General features: G+C 41.8%; 1 protein-coding gene across 1 annotated transcript in view; it reads left to right on the forward strand.

Annotated features, from left to right (window-relative positions):
- Nucleotides 1-18,078, forward strand: part of LOC117967739 (sodium/potassium/calcium exchanger 3-like) — a 60,130-nt gene extending 42,052 nt beyond the window's left edge. The window contains exons 10-17 of the mRNA XM_059015935.1: nucleotides 129-268; nucleotides 1,706-1,872; nucleotides 2,512-2,785; nucleotides 5,438-5,604; nucleotides 6,960-7,074; nucleotides 7,379-7,491; nucleotides 9,384-9,449; nucleotides 9,984-18,078. Coding sequence (XP_058871918.1) covers nucleotides 129-268; nucleotides 1,706-1,872; nucleotides 2,512-2,785; nucleotides 5,438-5,604; nucleotides 6,960-7,074; nucleotides 7,379-7,491; nucleotides 9,384-9,449; nucleotides 9,984-10,121 — 1,180 coding nt within the window. The 3' untranslated portion in view covers nucleotides 10,122-18,078. The remainder of the gene's footprint in view (nucleotides 1-128; nucleotides 269-1,705; nucleotides 1,873-2,511; nucleotides 2,786-5,437; nucleotides 5,605-6,959; nucleotides 7,075-7,378; nucleotides 7,492-9,383; nucleotides 9,450-9,983) is intronic.
- Nucleotides 18,079-18,608: the final 530 nt, after the last annotated feature.

Raw genomic sequence — 18,608 nt, forward strand, 5'->3', positions numbered from 1 at the left:
TGCACCAAGCTTTTATCACACACTCAAAGAACTCCTATAGACGTTTGCGATTGCATTTCGATTTCTTCCTGTATTGTCAGCGTGCCTGGGACGGTGTGATTCTGATTATTCTCGTATTCCTGTTGCAGGTTTAATTCTCAGCTCCATAGCTTCGTTGAGCAGAGGCGCCCTGGTCGGGGTCAGTCCCGGGTGCTCAATGGCCGGAGCCAGGACCAGGGGGCTGAGCACAGCCCGCACCCCGAGACCTCCATGGTGCTGCTGAGGAAGGGTCAGTAGACACGCCCTCACACTGTGTCATTGTGGGATGCTCTCACACAGTCTCATTGCTGGATACTCTCACACTGTCTCATTGCTGGACACACTCTCACACTGTCTCATTGCTGGACACACTCTCACACTCTCACACTCTCACACTGTCTCATTGTTGGACACACTCTCACACTCTTACACTGTCTCATTGCTGGACACACTCTCACACTCTCACACTGTCTCATTGCTGGACACACTCTCACACTGTCTCATTGCTGGACACACTCTCACACTGTCTCATTGCTGGACACACTCTCACACTGTCTCGTTGCTGGACACACTCTCACACTGTCTCATTGCTGGACACACTCTCACGCTCTCACACTCTCACACTGTCTCATTGTTGGACACACTCTCACACTCTTACACTGTCTCATTGCTGGACACACTCTCACACTCTCACACTGTCTCATTGCTGGACACACTCTCACACTGTCTCATTGCTGGACACACTCTCACACTGTCTCATTGCTGGACACACTCTCACACTGTCTCGTTGCTGGACACACTCTCACACTGTCTCATTGCTGGACACACTCTCACGCTCTCACACTGTCTCATTTCTGGACACTCTCTCACACTGTCTTGTTGCTGGACACACTCTCACACTGTCTCATTGCTGGACACACTCTCACGCTCTCACACTGTCTCATTGCTGGACACACTCTCACACTCTCACACTGTCTCATTGCTGGACACACTCTCACGCTCTCACACTGTCTCATTGCTGGACACACTCTCACACTGTCTCATTGCTGGACACACTCCCAAGCTTTCACACTGTCTCATTGCTGGACACACTCTCAAGCTCTCACACTGTCTCATTGCTGGGTTGTTACAACAAGCAGTTAAAGCAACGCTCTCACCCACGTGTCACGCCTTGTATTTGGTCTCCAATTTTTTTTCCATCACGTCCTTGAAACTTATTTTAAAAAGCTCAGCAAGTTTCATAACAATATCTATTGAAGACCGTGACAAGATGCTTCTAGTTAGTTCCACACAAGGGCTTGCAATGGGCTTTAGTAGATACTGCTATATAAACCATGCTGAACCTTTTAAAAATCAGTTTCAAAGATGTAATGAAATAACAAAACAAGAACTGGAAACCAAATATCATGAATGATGCTGTGCATGGGTGAGAGGATGATTTCATTGTGTTCACTATTTATTATGCCTATCCCTGTAAATAAGTTCTGTATGAATTCCATTCCAATGATGCTTCAGCTTGGATTCAAATGTACCAGTAAGACTGCCATCATTAAACATGTAAACTCCTCTGTCTAAACATTTAGAAAACCCATCAACTATAAACTAAGTCTGGATCATTTCAATGTGCTTATTTTTCTCACATACTCAAAGTCATTCCGGACCATTATTCTCTGTTTCCCCCCTGCAGGGCGGTGCTCTGTGTCGGACTCCTCCCCGGTACTCATGGTGGACGAGCTGTTCTGTCAGCAGCCTCATCAGCTGAGCTTCCCCGAGGCGAGCCTGCGCATCATGATCACACAGCACTTCTCCCCTCGAACCCGACTCAGCATGGCGGGCAGGATGCTCATCAATGAGGTCTCTCGCACTACTCTTATTACACATGGGCAGCAGATCTCTCTCTAGTTCAGGGACTGTGCTCGGCTCTAACTCTGGTCTGGCTCTCCACACAGAGACAGCAGATCTCTCTCTAGTTCAGGGGCTGTGCTCGGCTCTAACTCTGGTGTGGCTCTCCACACAGAGACAGCAGATCTCTCTCTAGTTCAGGGGCTGTGCTCGGCTCTAACTCTGGTGTGGCTCTCCACACAGAGACAGCAGATCTCTCTCTAGTTCAGGGACTGTGCTCGACTCTAACTCTGGTCTGGCTCTCCACACAGAGTCAGCAGATCTCTCTCTAGTTCAGGGGCTGTGCTCGACTCTAACTCTGGTCTGGCTCTCCACACAGAGACAGCAGATCTCTCTCTAGTTCAGGGGCTGTGCTCGGCTCTAACTCTGGTGTGGCTCTCCACACAGAGACAGCAGATCTCTCTCTAGTTCAGGGGCTGTGCTCGGCTCTAACTCTGGTGTGGCTCTCCACACAGAGACAGCAGATCTCTCTCTAGTTCAGGGACTGTGCTCGACTCTAACTCTGGTCTGGCTCTCCACACAGAGTCAGCAGATCTCTCTCTAGTTCAGGGGCTGTGCTCGGCTCTAACTCTGGTCTGACTCTCCACACAGAGACAGAGGCTGATCCGCACCAGCAGCCCAGGGGGCAGCAGCTGGAGTGGAGCAGGCCCTGAGACCCCAGTGAAGGATGGAGGAGGAGGGGTGGCCTGGCCTCTGGAGAACGGGGGAGCCCTGGACAACGAGAGGCAACTCCTGGAGGAACCGAACGAGAGGAGAGAGGAGAGAGAGGGGCCGGAGCAGCGGGAGGAGGAGAGACCCCTGGAAGGAGAAGAGGAGGAGGAGGAGGAGGAAGAGGGGGGTGTCTTCCAGCCCTTTCACATTCCAGGTACGTTGTTACACAGAGCAATCATCGGGGCATCTGCTATTCCTGTCATATAACAATTAGAACATACTGTAGCTCCCCGAAGTCATTTGAAGGCACTGCACGGTTTGTTTCTGAGTCTACACAGAGCTCCTGGGCTGGGAGGAGAGAAGTGCATTCTTCAGACCCTCTGTTTGGGGAAAGTCTTTTTTGAAATTCCTCTAGTGAAATATCTGTTACAATTTCCCCACAAGGGCTTGCTGCCTCATCAATGTGAGACTGAAGGTAAGAGAGTGGGACCGGGTATCAGTCTCAGCTTCTCCACCTGTGTGAGCTTCCCTGCTGACATCCGCGTTGTGACGGGCTGGTTGAGTTCATTGCGGCTGCTAACGAGATGCAGTGAGTCTGATGGTTTTCATTACAGGGAAGCTCACACAGGGGATGAAGGTGAGACTCATAATCAAATCAGATCACTCTCTTGTCTTTAGTCTCAGATTCATGAAGCAACAAGCCCTTGTGTGGAACTAACTACTTATTTATTGCGTTTATATAGCACTTTTTATTCAAAAGTAACTCAAAGCACTGTACAGTACATAGCAGAAAAAAAGAACAAACCACAATACATGTGTATAGCATGTCACACATACAACTGCAGATTTAAATAACAGTATACACATAATGTTCTGAACAACCTGCAAGCGGGATACCACACTTTTTGGGACACCAGAAAAAAGTGCATTACAATAATCAGTTCTAGATGAAACAAAGGCATGCATTAGTCTCTCAGCATGAGCTACGGAAATACCTGGTCTAAGTTTGGCTATATTTTAACCAGGTGCTCCTTCCATGTGATGTAATGAACGTGCAGTTTAGATTGCCCCCATCTCCGTTCTAGTTTACGACCCTCATATTTCATCTTACGAGTTTATCATTAAACCATGGTGAGCGTTTTTTAAAAGACACTCTCTGAGTTTTGGTTGCACTCAAATCCCTGCAGCACCATGCATATACAGATGTGAAGAGGAAGGGGTTACATTCACTAAACATGCAGGTGATTCGTGGTGCATCCTGGAACATCTGGAACGTATGTGCAGATTCCCCAGGCCCCTGTCATAACTCTTACAGTTCGACACAATCCGCTGTGTTGAATCATTTCAGAGACTCAATACACCAGGTGGCATGTTAATAGGTCAGTACTGTGAGACTACCTCGATAACTCAATATTCGTAATTATGAAAATATTTGAGACTTTTCTATACTTGTGGTTATGAACGAGATTGATTCACTTTTTAAAACATTTTGCAACCTTATGGAACGTTTGTTGCTAAAATGATATTCCATTATTTGCACCCAGTGTAATGTTATTACCAAGAGAGTATCAATGAAACTGTAGCCTATCTGAACTCTGGATACATTATATGACAACTGACCTGTACTGTAGATTTTATTTGAATTATACAAATAAAAACTAAGAGTAAATAATTCAATCTTGGTATAGAAAACGACATAGATATTACAATAGAGTTTCCTTACAGGTGATTGCAGACACACTTACTGTACGTACATACCCTTATCCTGGGCGACTTACAATTGTTACAAAATATCACAGTACAAAGTATCACATTGTAAAATATCAGATACAAATGTTCTTATAATATTGTAAATGTTCGATGGCTCCTTCTAATCATGTTGAGTTTATTTATCACGGAGGCGAGCAAAGAGTGCCAGAGAAAATGCATTCAACACAATGAGAGGAATTCACAGAACAATTATTAACACATTGTGTATTGGGTAGGGAGTCCTATTGTAATTTTAAAAGCTTAATAAATATATAATGAAGAGTTATATAAATGGTATACATGTATAATAACTAACAACTACAAACACCAATGGCACTTGTAAAATGTACATACTAAAATACAAAAGTAGATGTTAACATTAGAAAATCAATTCCAACCAAACCTACATAGATGTCCAGCTGATCAGTTCTAGGTATGAAGGTGTATTAGCTGTGATGTGTAGCTGATCAGTTTTAGTTATGGTGTATTAGCTATGATGTCCAGCTGATCAGTTCTAGGTATGAAGGTGTATTAGCTATGATGTGTAGCTGATCAGTTCTAGGTATGAAGGTGTATTAGCTATGATGTATAGCTGATCAGTTGTAGGTATTAAGGTGTATTAGCTATGATGTGTAGCTGATCAGTTGTAGGTATGAAGGTGTATTCGCTATGATGTGTAGCTCATCAGTTTTAGTTATGGTGTATTAGCTATGATGTGTAGCTCATCAGTTTTAGGTATGCAGGTGTATTAGCTATGATGTCCAGCTGATCAGTTCTAGGTATGAAGGTGTATTAGCTATGATGTCCAGCTGATCAGTTGTAGGTATGAAGGTGTATTAGCTATGATGTCCAGCTGATCAGTTGTAGGTATGAAGGTGTATTAGCTATGATGTCCAGCTGATCAGTTCTAGGTATGAAGGTGTATTAGCTATGATGTGTAGCTGATCAGTTGTAGGTATGAAGGTGTATTAGCTATGATGTGTAGCTGATCAGTTGTAGGTATGAAGGTGTATTAGCTATGATGTGTAGCTGATCAGTTGTAGGTATGGTGTATTAGCTATGATGTCCAGCTGATCAGTTGTAGGTATGAAGGTGTCCCTCACTGTGCTGGTTGCAGGTGGTCTGTGTGCCCGGGTGAAGTGGCTGGTGTCCTGGCCTCTCAGTCTCCTCCTCTTCTTCACCGTGCCGAACTGCATGCAGCCGCGCTGGGAGAGCTGGTTCATGGCCACCTTCGCCATGTCCACGCTTTGGATCGGCATCTTCTCATACATCATGGTCTGGATGGTGAGTGATTTCTGACCTCCTTCATAAAAGTTTACCACAGTCATTTTGCAGTTTTCTCATGATCATCCTAAAGTTGCAATCTGTGGGAATACAAGGAAGTACATGCAAGAAGATACATGACTGGTTAAAACATCAGAGAGTACGAGTGTGAGGAGAAACCTCCAGCTGGGGCTCTGTGGGCTCCTTGCTTGTGCCCCTGCTGCTTCTACATCAAAGACTGAGATCAGGGGACCCTCAGCAAGCTTGTCAAATCTGCAGACAACACAACGCCTGGGGGAGCCGCTGACACACTTTGAGCCAGCCAGAAAATCCAAAAAGATTTAAACTGGGCAGAAATGTGGAAATGTAAAGTGTTACACTCCGGTCACAAGAATATCGGATCCAAATATAAAGGGGGTAAAGAACTAGAAGAGGCTCTCTAAGAGAAAGACCTTGCCGTTGTAATAGACCCATCCCTGTCAGCAACCACACAGTGCAGTGATTAAAAAGGCAAACAGAAGGCTTGAGTGTGTACTCAAGAGGGTAGTGTATACATCAAAGAAAGTTGCGTGACACACTGGTGCTTTGGAGAGAGTCCAACAATGAGCTACCAGACTGCTGCTTACAGGAATGAGCTGTGAGGATTGACAGAACTGAATTCATTTAACCCGTGTGTGACAGGATTAGCAGAGGGTGAGGCTCAGAGACAGTTGAAAGTTCAAAATAAAGCTTTTTAATAAACAAAAATAATCAAATAAATAGGCACAAGGGCCAAACAAAAAGGTTTTAAACATAAAATAAACACAAAACAAAAAGCAAAACTTACAAAAATAAAGATTTCCAGGCTGGGCGTTGCCTTCACTGGATTCAAACACAAACCAACAGGAAAAACAGCACACACAAGACACTGGCTCCTTCTCCTTCCAGAACTCTCCTCTAATGGGAGGCTGAAGCCTCCTTTTATGCCAGGTGGCTCAGTCCTTAATTGAATAATTAATTAGTTGATTGCTCCCACCTGAAGCAATCAATCTGGGCAGGGAGGAGAATTTAACTCCTTCCCTGCCAGTATTTCTAAGGGCAGAGCCCTGCTCTGCCACACAGTGACAAAGAAGAATTAGAGGGGGGGTTTGATTGACATCTTTAAAATCCTAAAAAGAGTTGACAGAGTCAAACCTCACCAGTACTTTAAGCGCAGCATGGAAACCTGTCCAGTACAGATACCACTCAAATGAAAATATGTTTGCTAAAAAAGATTTCAGAACTGCATACCTGAGATCTATGTATAATGAATGAATGTGCACGTCATGGAAAATAAATGGGGTTGCTTTGTTTGCTACAATCACTTTGTTTGGTGCCGCTGTGTTGCTTGTTTCCAGATGACCCTCATTAGCTACACGCTGGGCATCCCTGATGTCATCATGGGCATCACCTTCCTGGCAGCGGGGACCAGTGTGCCCGACTGCATGGCCAGCCTCATTGTAGCACGACAAGGTAAGCAGCTCCCAGCCTCATTGTACCTGACAAGGTAAGCAGCTCCCAGCCTCATTGTAACTGACAAGGTACATATATTGCATTGTGTTTGAACGGGGACAAGACACAAAACAGCCGACACTAAACCGTATCGAACAGGCAATAGAACGCTGCATCAGTGCTGATACTGATCTGCCATGTTCTATATATATATGGGGCTCTGCTCCCTGTCACAGCCTCCAGCTCCCCTCCCCACCCCATCACAGCTCTCCCCAGTCCCTCCCCCAGCTCCGCCCCCTGTCACAACTCTGCCCTGTTTCCTCAGGGATGGGGGACATGGCCGTGTCCAACTCCATCGGCAGCAACATCTTTGACATCCTGCTGGGGCTCGGCTTCCCCTGGGCAATGCAGACCTTGGTGGTGGATTACGGGTCTTCGGTGAGTCAGCAGACCTTACTGCACTGCAGGGTCCTGCATTTCAGATGATATAATAAAGTGTTCCAGAACCCCCTGCAAAGTTTATACGAAGCACATTGCCTTGGCGGTGTGCTGTGGAGTCCAAATCAAAGTTTACACGAAGCACATTGCCTTGGCGGTGTGCCGTGGAGTCCAAATCAAAGTTTATACGAAGCACATTGCCTTGGCGGTGTGCTGTGGAGTCCAAATCAAAGTTTATACGAAGCACATTGCCTTGGCGGTGTGCCGTGGAGTCCAAATCAAAGTTTATACGAAGCACATTGCCTTGGCGGTGTGCTGTGGAGTCCAAATCAAAGTTTATACGAAGCACATTGCCTTGGCGGTGTGCTGTGGAGTCCAAATCAAAGTTTACACGAAGCACATTGCCTTGGCTGTGTGCCGTGGAGTCCAAATCAAAGCGTTATATTTTTAAACATCATGGGTCATAAATGAGAAATAAGTATGTCTTCTAAAGATCACAGTGCATCCAGATCATGTGGCAGCAAAGCTTTCTGTTGATACAATACACCACTCATTGTAAACACCAGCATTGTTGTAAGAGGGAGCGTGATCTGGATACGATGAACGTTCCTCAGAAAAAGTTTTTAAAAAGTAATTCCCTTCTTGATTTGCTATGATGTGTGAATACAAATATAAAAACTATCAGGATTACGTTGAAAAAATAAACACTGCAAGCGGTTTGGAACACTGTGGCAAAGTGGTGAACAGTGTGCAGGTGCAGGTGATCAATAATCAGACAGACAACGATAATCGGGGTGCAATGGTGGTTTATTTTTAAATTCAATTGTGTGATTGTTTAGACACGACAGAACAAAACAAACAAACTCTCACGATTTACAACATGGTTCTCCTTCCAGTTACCTTTAACCATTACAAACTACGTCCCCTTAAATATCGTCAATCATGACCCCTTGGTTAACGATTGCAACCGCTCCTCCAATCTGCGGCTGCCACATCGTTTCCCTTCCGGGTCAATGATTTAATGTACCGTAGCTCCACCCCCTTTCTAGATGGCCGACTTCCGCCTAACCCTGGGAATGAATTGTCGGGCCATCCAGTCCAGGGTACTCTGTTCCCTTTACACAGTGCCCTCACAGGTCGGGAGGGAGATCTAACACCAAGAATCATTCGATCTCTGTCACAAACACTCTTAAAGTTTATTTTGGTATTTCTTTAGCTAATTTCAATATAATTTGCATGCATTTAAATCGCTTACATAACACAATTGGAAGAATGGTGGAAGAAAATAATAAAGACCTTTCATTTTAAACAAACTCTATTTACAAAATGTTTACATTCACAAAATAGACAAACACTTTAAGACAGAAGTAAACTTTGTTCTGAATTCTGAATTGGTTGAAGATATTTTAATAGAGGAATTTCAGCACAGCGGTTGTGAAGAAGGCACTTCTCTACACCCAGCTCACCTGTCTGAAGGGAAGCGCTCCGTACTGCCTTGTAAACAGTAATAGATTATCGTACAGTACCTTCTATCGAGTTAGGGGAGCTACAGTATATTCTTCTTGAGATCTGTAATTCCAATATCATAACTCTTGGGTCCATTTATAAATTATTCCTAAGTGTTGCAGGGGGACAGGTTAATGGTTACACTGTGGTGTACCAGGTGTGCTCGGGGGGGTTAGACATGATTCTGAGAGCCCTATTGAGGCCACAGGGCTGCTTCACCAAGACAATTTTTTTAAAAAGTGAATCTAAACAACACGACAAAACTTTTGGTAATTCCAATATTTCACACCCGTTCCAAGCTGCCCTTTCATTTTTTGTCCTTTCATTTTTTACCTGCCGTGACACTTTTCCTTACAGCCATCTGTTTTGTTTTTTCTCTTCTGTAGGTCTTCATAAACAGCAAAGGACTGGTATACTCTGTTATTCTCTTGCTGGCTTCCGTCTTTCTTACCGTAAGTACAAATCCGTTCAGAGAATGCATTTCTTTGTCTCTTCATTGACAGTAACCCTCCAGTGCCCTAACTTGTTCAGATCTGCCGATCATTACAGCTAAGCTGTTAGTATTCAGGTTCCACTTCATTAATACGCCAGCATGGATTTCATTCGCTGTCTGTCCACTACATTTTCATAAACCGTTTTTGAGAGCCTTCAATTCATCATGATCATTGCATCTAAAAAGTGGCCCATGGCTTCCTTTGTTTTCTACAGAATCAGTTTCGTTGGTGATTCAGTGATTACAGCTAACAAAAATAATGTCATGCAGCTCTCCTGTCATACAGTCTCTTCAGAGTCATGTTACTGGCTGAAAGCATGTCAATCAACAGGGGAAGCAGCTGATTGGTTACTGACAGGAAAGTAGCCAGTGAAGGGGTGGGGACAAACATTTTGACTTCTCAATGAGACATCACGGAAGATCTAGCAGAAAATGTCATTGAATGGCAAAAGTTCCTAAGTACATGTTGTTGTTGTTGTTTTGTCTGACTCAGGTGTTGAGTGTGCATCTAAACAATTGGAAGTTGGACAGAAAATTGGGTCTGGGGACGCTGTCTCTCTACACCGTGTTCCTCCTCTGTTCCATTCTGATTGAACTGAACGTCATTGTCAGCCTGCCTCCATGCCACTAGGGGGCACCGAAGAGTAAGCTGCCAGCTCTCGCTGGCTAAACTCCCACTCAACACAAAGCGGGGGAACAGAAGACAGAATGATCCAGCAAGCTCAGGCTTCAGACTTCAATCTAAAGGGGTTCTAGCTGAGGAATCTATTAATACCCATGTGCACTTCCAGTCACTATGTGCAGTTTTGAAAGAAGCACATGTTATGACAAATGTGTGTGAAATATATATCCCCTTACATCATGGAGTCTTAATATTCAATCATAAGATCATAGTAATTTATAGTAGATAAACATTTTTAAAACAGTTTTTGGTGAAGCGATCTGTGTACTTTAATGATCTAAATCAAATTCTGTATTGTCTCTTTGTCTGGGTGATTGTATTCACATTGGGGATGAGTAGATAGTCACGTTGATATAAACATGCCTTTAAGAGGTGTCAGTGTTTAGGTCTTTAAAATACACTGCACTTTGAATAATTCTATTGTGATATATATATTTGTGTGGAGCTTGTTAAAACGTTTTAAAAGCTTGTAGTACTATTTTTTAATACTTTTTGTAGCTTACAGATTCATGTATAAATGTTTGGGTATTTTATAAAATGCGGGTAGCAGAAATATATATATAGAAAATGGAAACTTTGTACGGTATGAAATATCAGTTAATTTTGTATGTTGTTTAGATTCACCTTTGCATATATATTTAGGTCATCAAGACCTGATGACTAAGTTTAAAGCACTCCTGTGGCTTCACTATAGTCTTTTCTCTACAGATGGTACACCAGAGTGTAACCATTAACCTGTCCCCCCTGCAACTCTTTTTTTTCTATGTAGTAATTGTTACTGTTATATTTATTACATCCACTAGGGGGAAGAATATGACTGGATGTACCAGCTGCAGAGAGAAGGCCACAGGGTTGCTTCTGAGTTTTAAATACTAACCAGGATGTGACGACCTTAACAGAAAGTGAATACAAAGTGAATCTAAACAACAACAATTTATTAGTTCATGGGATTCAGACCCTTTTAAGATAATATCTAAAGCTGTATCCACACTGAACGCCAGCGACACGAGCGAATAATTCAGAAGTCACTGCAGTCAAATGGAAGTATCCACACCCGCAGCGAGCGACGCGAGCACCGTCGCTTTGAGAAAGTTTCGCGTCGCTAAAATAGAACATGCGACTGGAATGAAACTGACCAATCAGATGCAAGGTTATCACCCTTGAAACACGTCAAGCACACGCCTCAAAACACGCCACGCCTCAAAACAAGTCACGCCGAAAAGTTAAGTTATGAGGTGCAGCAGTATCTATTATTATATGATTGGAAATTGAATGACTACAAAGACATCCAGACGAAAGACAAGGCCTGGGTGGCTTGCAGGCGGTGCATTTAACAGCACGGAGACATTTTCTTTCCAATTATGCAAGTTGCATAAAAATAGGTTTATTAATAAGCAAAACTAAACCAGAGCATAGAGCAGACTACATATCCAGCATTTAAATGAAAAATGTGCACTTTTGCTGGCTTTTAAAAATAACACTTTTAAGATATGGCCCTTTTTTTTTTTGGTTTGTTTGTTTGTTTTTATGATAAACAGCATTTTGTTCTCTAAATTGTTCTGTGGCACAAATCCATGACAAGAAGAAGGTCTTACATAAAGCGAAGTTTTGTGGAGATTCACCAAACACATGAAAATATTATCGAGGTCCTACTATTCTATACGTTGTAAAACAAAGCCAGTAATGCGTTTGTCTTCTGTGTGACATCCCAGCATTAACAAGCTCATACACAGTTTTCAAAGTTATTATGAGCCATATTTATAAAGCATGTTCTGTCAAATTCACCGGACTGTTCTAAAATGAAAAATGAAATAAAAGTAAATAATAATACAAGGTAAGTGGTGACCTGTGAATAATAACACAGATTTTAATAATAATAATAATAATAATAATAATAATAATAATAATAATGAAGACAGTGATTATGTAGTGCTTAACAACAACAACGTAATAATAATAATAATAATAATAATAATAATAATAATGTTGCACTTTAAAATACTTTTAAAAAGTTAAACAAAAAGGATCAATGAAGAAATTTGTAAAGAAACACAATTGAGATTGCTGTAAGTTGTGTATATAAATGTATAACAATAAAATCATTTTGATGACAATATCAGTTCAACTATACTACTATTGTCCAGCGGTCTGCTGACAGCTGCAGATGTACCTGGCTTCAAATCAGACTACTACTACTACTACTGGTACCACAAAAAAAATACTAATAATTATGATAGCAATAAAACTGTTGGATATATAGGGATGTTCAATAACTCCGATCTATAGATTTTACAAGTCCAACCTTTATTTTACAACGGAGTTGCCGGAGGTCAGGGTGGGACCGCCCATCTCTAGCATGTCCAATAGGAATGCGTGGGCGGGGTCATGTATGTATTTCCAGTCTTTTGGATCGTTTCCAGGTCGCGTCTGGTGTGATCGTCACGTCGCTCTGTCCAGTGTGGATGCAGCTTTAGGGTTAAAATTAGTCTTCTAAAATATTTACATAAAAAAAAAAAAAAAAACACTTGAGCCCCTTTCACACTGGCACTCCTACCCTGGTCCTGACCCAGGTTCTGGCTACCCGGGTCACAATCCCGCGTAGTGTGAAACCACATACCTCGGTCGTACCCAGGTTGACCCAGGTCAGCAGCGACCCACCTCAGGATGTGGGTCTACACGCTTTGACCCATGTTGAGCGACACAAATTGCATAACGGACGTTCGTAAGATGACAAAATAACCGCCATGCCTGCGTGAAGGTTTCAATTCTGCAAGGAACATTTCTGTTTCCTCTGTTTAGCCATATTATTGCTGATTGAGACACACCTTGAGCCAGATCACAGCAGGGATGAAGAAACATCTGAGCCGACAATTCAATCCAGAGAAGCTTGGATGGAAGCGTCTGGAACAAGCTGCTTCCGGAGCATTGATACACGTATTGTGCATTTGCTTCTGTCACCCAGGTCGACCCTGCTTCCTCACAAGCAGTGTGAAATCGCATAGTCTACCCGCATGACAGCGGGTCACGACCTGGGCAGAGCATGCCAGTGTGAAAGGGGCTTTAGAGTCATACTTCAATGGATCTAAATGATGCCGGTTTAATACAGCCATTATAAAAACCTTCCCTTATTTTTACTGATAGAAATGCACCGTGCGTTGGTAGAAATTTGATTTCCATAGCCGTGAAATTGCAAAGCAAGCAATCTAAACAGTGGACTTTGAAAATGGTATTGAAAGTACATAGTTAACAGAACTCTAGTATGGTGTGTATATAAACTTATAGTGATGGCCTGTTAACATTGTTCTAGAATTAACATAGTTTATATTCCTACCTGTTGTGTATATTCTATATTATTCTCTATTGTTAGATAATTATTGGCCAGGCTTCTGAAAAGACTCCTGCAGGCCAGATGTGGGACAGTGAGGTGGGGAAGAATATAAGGGTCGCACAGGGCATAATGCTTCCCCCATGGGCATGAGTGCAATGGTAAATTGCTTCCCCACCTCCCCACAATCAGCTTTCAGAAGTAGTTTCTATTTCAGTCTAGTTTAATTGTACACAAATAGCAATCTATTCATATACGTTTGCATTTCAGTGGCTCAAGCTAACAAAGAAACTCCCTCTTACCTGTGTTCTGTGTAATGCATGGCAGGTCTGACATGTGAACAGTGCATTCTGAGAGATCTGGTACTACACTAGGTGAAAGAAAGCTCTGTTTGAAGTGTTGCACTTCCTTGGTCACCTGGAGGGAGAAATGAACCCACCCCTTCAACGCCTTCTTTCATTAACCAACTAGCTGCTTCGCCTATTGACTAACGTGGCCCCAAAGAAACCACTGAGGTGACCTAGGAAGTGAAACCATAACAAACTTCCTGAAATTAGGGAAGTTAAAAAAAAGAAAAGCATATTTGCATGGGTTTCATTCAAAACTTGAAATATAGCTCATGGAAAAAGACAAGAGCTGCTTGTGTTAACTACTTTTAGAGCAGAACAAAAGCACTAGTGAGCAGATTATTATATAGTTATAGAGTGGTACCAATACAATGTGTGGAAGAGCTGTAGGCACCAGGTATCGTAAGTATTTCTGTATTTAATAAATGTCTTTTTATCTTAGATAGACTTTGTAGAAGAGGGTTTGCAGTTTTACAATGTCGTTTTTACAGGGCACAGTCACTGCACAATCCTCTAAAATTATTATATTACTAGTACAGTTTTGTGTGTAGCCAAAACATATATTATCACCCAAGAATTGTTTAGCTATCACTACAAAGTGATTTCAAACCACCCTCTGTGTCTTTTTTCAGCGTTGGTGGGTAGGATCGGAATGGATTGTCAGCGGCGCTGCTGCCGAGATGCTCCTCTCTCTCTTCCTGTAGAGAACCATCACAATTAAACTGGGCATGGCAAAATAACTTCAATTCAGACCCCTCTATTGTGGGAGAGAACAGGGGCTCTGTTTTAAAAAGCCAACAAGCGAAAAGCATTTAAAAAGAGTGAGAGAAAGAGAGAACTAAAAACTAAGGAGGAAGAAAGACACAATTAAGCAGGACTTTGGTCTGACTCCTCCTCCTTCTCTGATTGGCTCATGCTCATTCCCAGCATTCATTTGGTTCAGTAGGTGTCTAGAATAACCCTTTTCAATATTAGCTTTGAATGTTTTCCCATTCTTATGAAATCTTTCACATATTTAATAACTGTTTCTATATTTAATAAGTGTTGCACATATTTGATACATGTTTCTATATTTGATAAATGTTACAAGTTGGTTTTTAATAGCTGTTGAAAGATGAATCTGTCGCACAAATGGATAATAATGGTTTTAGGAAATCGAATCTGTTTTTGCCAGCAAAACTAAAGAAGCCTGAAGTGGCAGATGACTCAATGGCTTTTACTTCTATTCAGACCCTTCCTCAGATCCAGACTGTGTTACATATAAAGCAGCACAGACACAGGATACAGGCAGTTTGAGAAGGAGAATCTTCAATATTGGAGCACCAGAGCCCAGAAGCACTCAGAATAATTGCAAACACCATGAAAGAAAAACTAAAGGAAATGTGAAAAGTAATTTTAAATGACACTTGAAGCTACCTTATCTATTAAAACTCGGTTCCCGAGGCAGCAATAACTTCATATAAACTGAGCTAACCTATTTCCACGGAGCTGCACACATTCTTTAGCAGGCATTTTAAACAGTCTCTATTTCTTCCTGTTCTTCCGAGCCAGTTTGTAATCTCACGTTGGGTCTGGCGGCCACACGATTAGCCGACACACTTTCTTTACACGATGTATCGTAATAGAGGTCTGTATGGTTTGCACTGTCATACAAGACCACAGTTTAGGTGCGTGACCACAACTAGTATTGTAAGTGGTCTACTAGACTATTATATCATCTTACTTTGGAAATCCCAGTAAGTCACTGGTTTATACTGGTCAGAGCTGGTGGTTTGCTGCTTGTCAGATGGTTGTACTGGTTCAGGAGACTTGGTGCTGGGTGCCCAGTAAAAGACCAGTAAGATTTGTTCCAATTTCACCAGTATTTGATAGAATGTTTAACATTGTAACTGCCCTAGGCTTGTATTAGTAGGTATGGTAATGAAATTAGAATAATTTGAAAGTCAGAGATGAGCACATAGCTTTATGTTTGTTGAATTGTGTTATATGAACAATGATATCTCTCTATAGCTATATATATGTGTGTGTGTGTTGTGCATAATTTTTACTATACTGTAAGTCTGTTATAATAGCAGTAGGCAGCTTTAAATTGCATTTTCATTTTTTTTTAAAGCCTATTGCCTTTTTATCATGTTTGTTCTAATTGCAGTTAATCAAGTATTGTGTTGCTTTTTTTTGCTATAGTTAAGGTGAGTTCGGAAACTGCTTTTCAGTTCTAGTTGCTGCCCACAGACACACAGTATGTATATTTTGCCAGCAATAAAGATGTGGCTGTTCACTAGACGACGCTGGCAATTCTGTAACCACACTTTGGTTAATCTAGCCTTGTGTTACATATGCCTAAGGCTGGAGACTAGAATTTAAGAGCAGCTTCTGAACTCAGAGCACTTTAACACAAACTATTTCAAAAAGTAGAATACACAAGCACACAAATATATGAGGAATTGCCTTAAGAACAAATCAGAATGATTGCAAACAGCGTAGAAAGGCAAGGGGACCCCATGGGAATGCAATGCAAGGCTAGTCTGAAAATGTGCTTTGCTACATTGTTAAAACCGTTGCAATTAAAATACTTACAGCTACAAATATTCTGTACCCCTCCATGAAGTTCTTATGCTGTCATGCTAAAACACTGAGACTTCTTTTCACTATTGATCAATCTAATTGACTGCACCTTGCTTGTAGGCCTATTTTGGCCTTTTTTTGTTTTGCTTCCTGGTCTTGAGAAATCATGTGATTGTGTGACCTTTCAACTCCAGCTGCTTCTATTTGCTTACGGGGGAAAAATGTCAAGTGTGCAAGCAAGGTGACAGATAGTTACATTGAGCAGCTTCTCAATATTAGAACAACAGAACACGTCAGAATGACGGCAAACCTGACCAATCTTAAGCCATTAGTTGCTATCTGTACTGTGAAGTGCAGCGTGGTACAGGAGTGAAATAGAGTAATTCTCTTAACTAATGTATTCTTCTTCTTCGTTAGATTCACTTGTACCTTTTTAAAGCACTTCTGTGGCCTCTATAAAGATCTCAGAAACATGTCTACTCTCTAAGTTCATCTGGTACAACAGAGTGCCACCAGTAACCTGTCCCCCTGCAACACTCACTACTGGATGTAGGAAATATATCAGTAAGAAATACCATGTTGAACAGATGTGGTACTTCATACATCCACTAGGGGGGAGTGTTGCAGGAGGCAGGTAACACTTGGAGGTGAGACATGTTCTGCGAGCTCTATAGAGGCTATGATGTGATTGAAACAGAAAATTATACAAAGTGAAAACAGCAGGGAGTCGTTAGGATAACTCTGATCTTTCACGTCCATATCTAGACGCTCTTCAAGAATCTCAAAATAAAATTTTAATTAGCTGCTGTTTTATTTTGCCAATTGTAAGAGAGTGGGAGTGATCATTGCTGAGCCTGCCCTCTTTCCTGGTTTGCTTTAGTCCCTGTTTAAGACACGTTTCCATCTGCCACTGAAACTGACTTGAAACTGGTTGGAAATTGAACTCTTTAGTTTCTATAAGCAGCAGAGATTCAATCCATTTCAATTGGACTCTGTCTGTCTGTCTGTGTGTCAGTTAGGACTGCAGGCTGGCAGAACTTGATCGCTCCACATTGATGGTGGAAGTGACCTGATGAGCACCCAATGTGAAGGACGCTAGAGAGAGAGGCGGGCTTTAAATCTCTGACTGCAGAAAATAATCTGTAGACTGTGATTATATTATACTGTCCGGGGAATATTGGAAGTTGTTGAATTCATTCATAAATAGAAACTATACAACAACGTGCTACATACAGGTTTGACTTGTGTGTCATGTGTCCGTCTGCAGAGTGGATTGTAGACTGCATGTGGAAGCTGCCCCAGTTGATACTGGGAACGGGATGAGATTGAGTTTCACACACTGGATTCAAGGTGCAGATGGAAATGTGGTGTTAGTTCTGCTGTTTTAAACACACACTGTACAGCCAGCATGCATGGAATTTGAAATGTCTTACAGGTTTAACACTGTTACAATAATCCACACAGTTCAAGCATCAATTTACACACAAGCGAATGTACAAGTCTGCTGATGTACTGTATTGTGAGCACTAGAAACTCCGAGGCACCTGTGTGACCACGATAGCTTTGAGACCTTTGTATCCGTTTCTTAGAAAAACGTCAGTATCGTAAGAAGGCTTGGGACTGTATGTTGCTGAGCGCAATAAACAAGTCTGTGCAATAACAGGAAACAGTCTGCCCGTCTGTGTGTTGATTTCTTCTTAACATTACAAAGAATACACCCGGCATTCCCTTACCTCTTATTACCACAAGACTGGACCCCCTTTAAAGAAGCGCAAACCAAAATCAATATTCATATCTGTTATTAGTCCTAACAACATCATCACTAGTCTCCTCACTCAAAGGAGTCAAACCAAACATGTAACATTCATTTTCTAATTTCTATAAGCATTAGCAACAGTATTCTTGGACTCTCTTTAATAGCATTAAAATAAATATTTTTTAAATGTTAATGCTAACAACATTAAATCTGATATATATATTATATATATATATATATTGTGAAAGAATCACACTCACTTCGTTCGTTGCCCCTTTAAAAACACTGACCCAACACACAGAAATGGATTTTTTTATGCGCGGTTGCGCAATTTTTTAATAAACACAAAAACAAAAATACACAAAACAAACACCTAGCTCTTCTTTGAGCACTAACTAAAACAAAACAGGAACCTAAACTAAAACAGGACAGCTAAGCTGTTT

Source organism: Acipenser ruthenus, chromosome 51 (genome assembly GCF_902713425.1).
Source record: "Acipenser ruthenus chromosome 51, fAciRut3.2 maternal haplotype, whole genome shotgun sequence".
Taxonomy (NCBI): Eukaryota; Metazoa; Chordata; class Actinopteri; order Acipenseriformes; family Acipenseridae; genus Acipenser; species Acipenser ruthenus.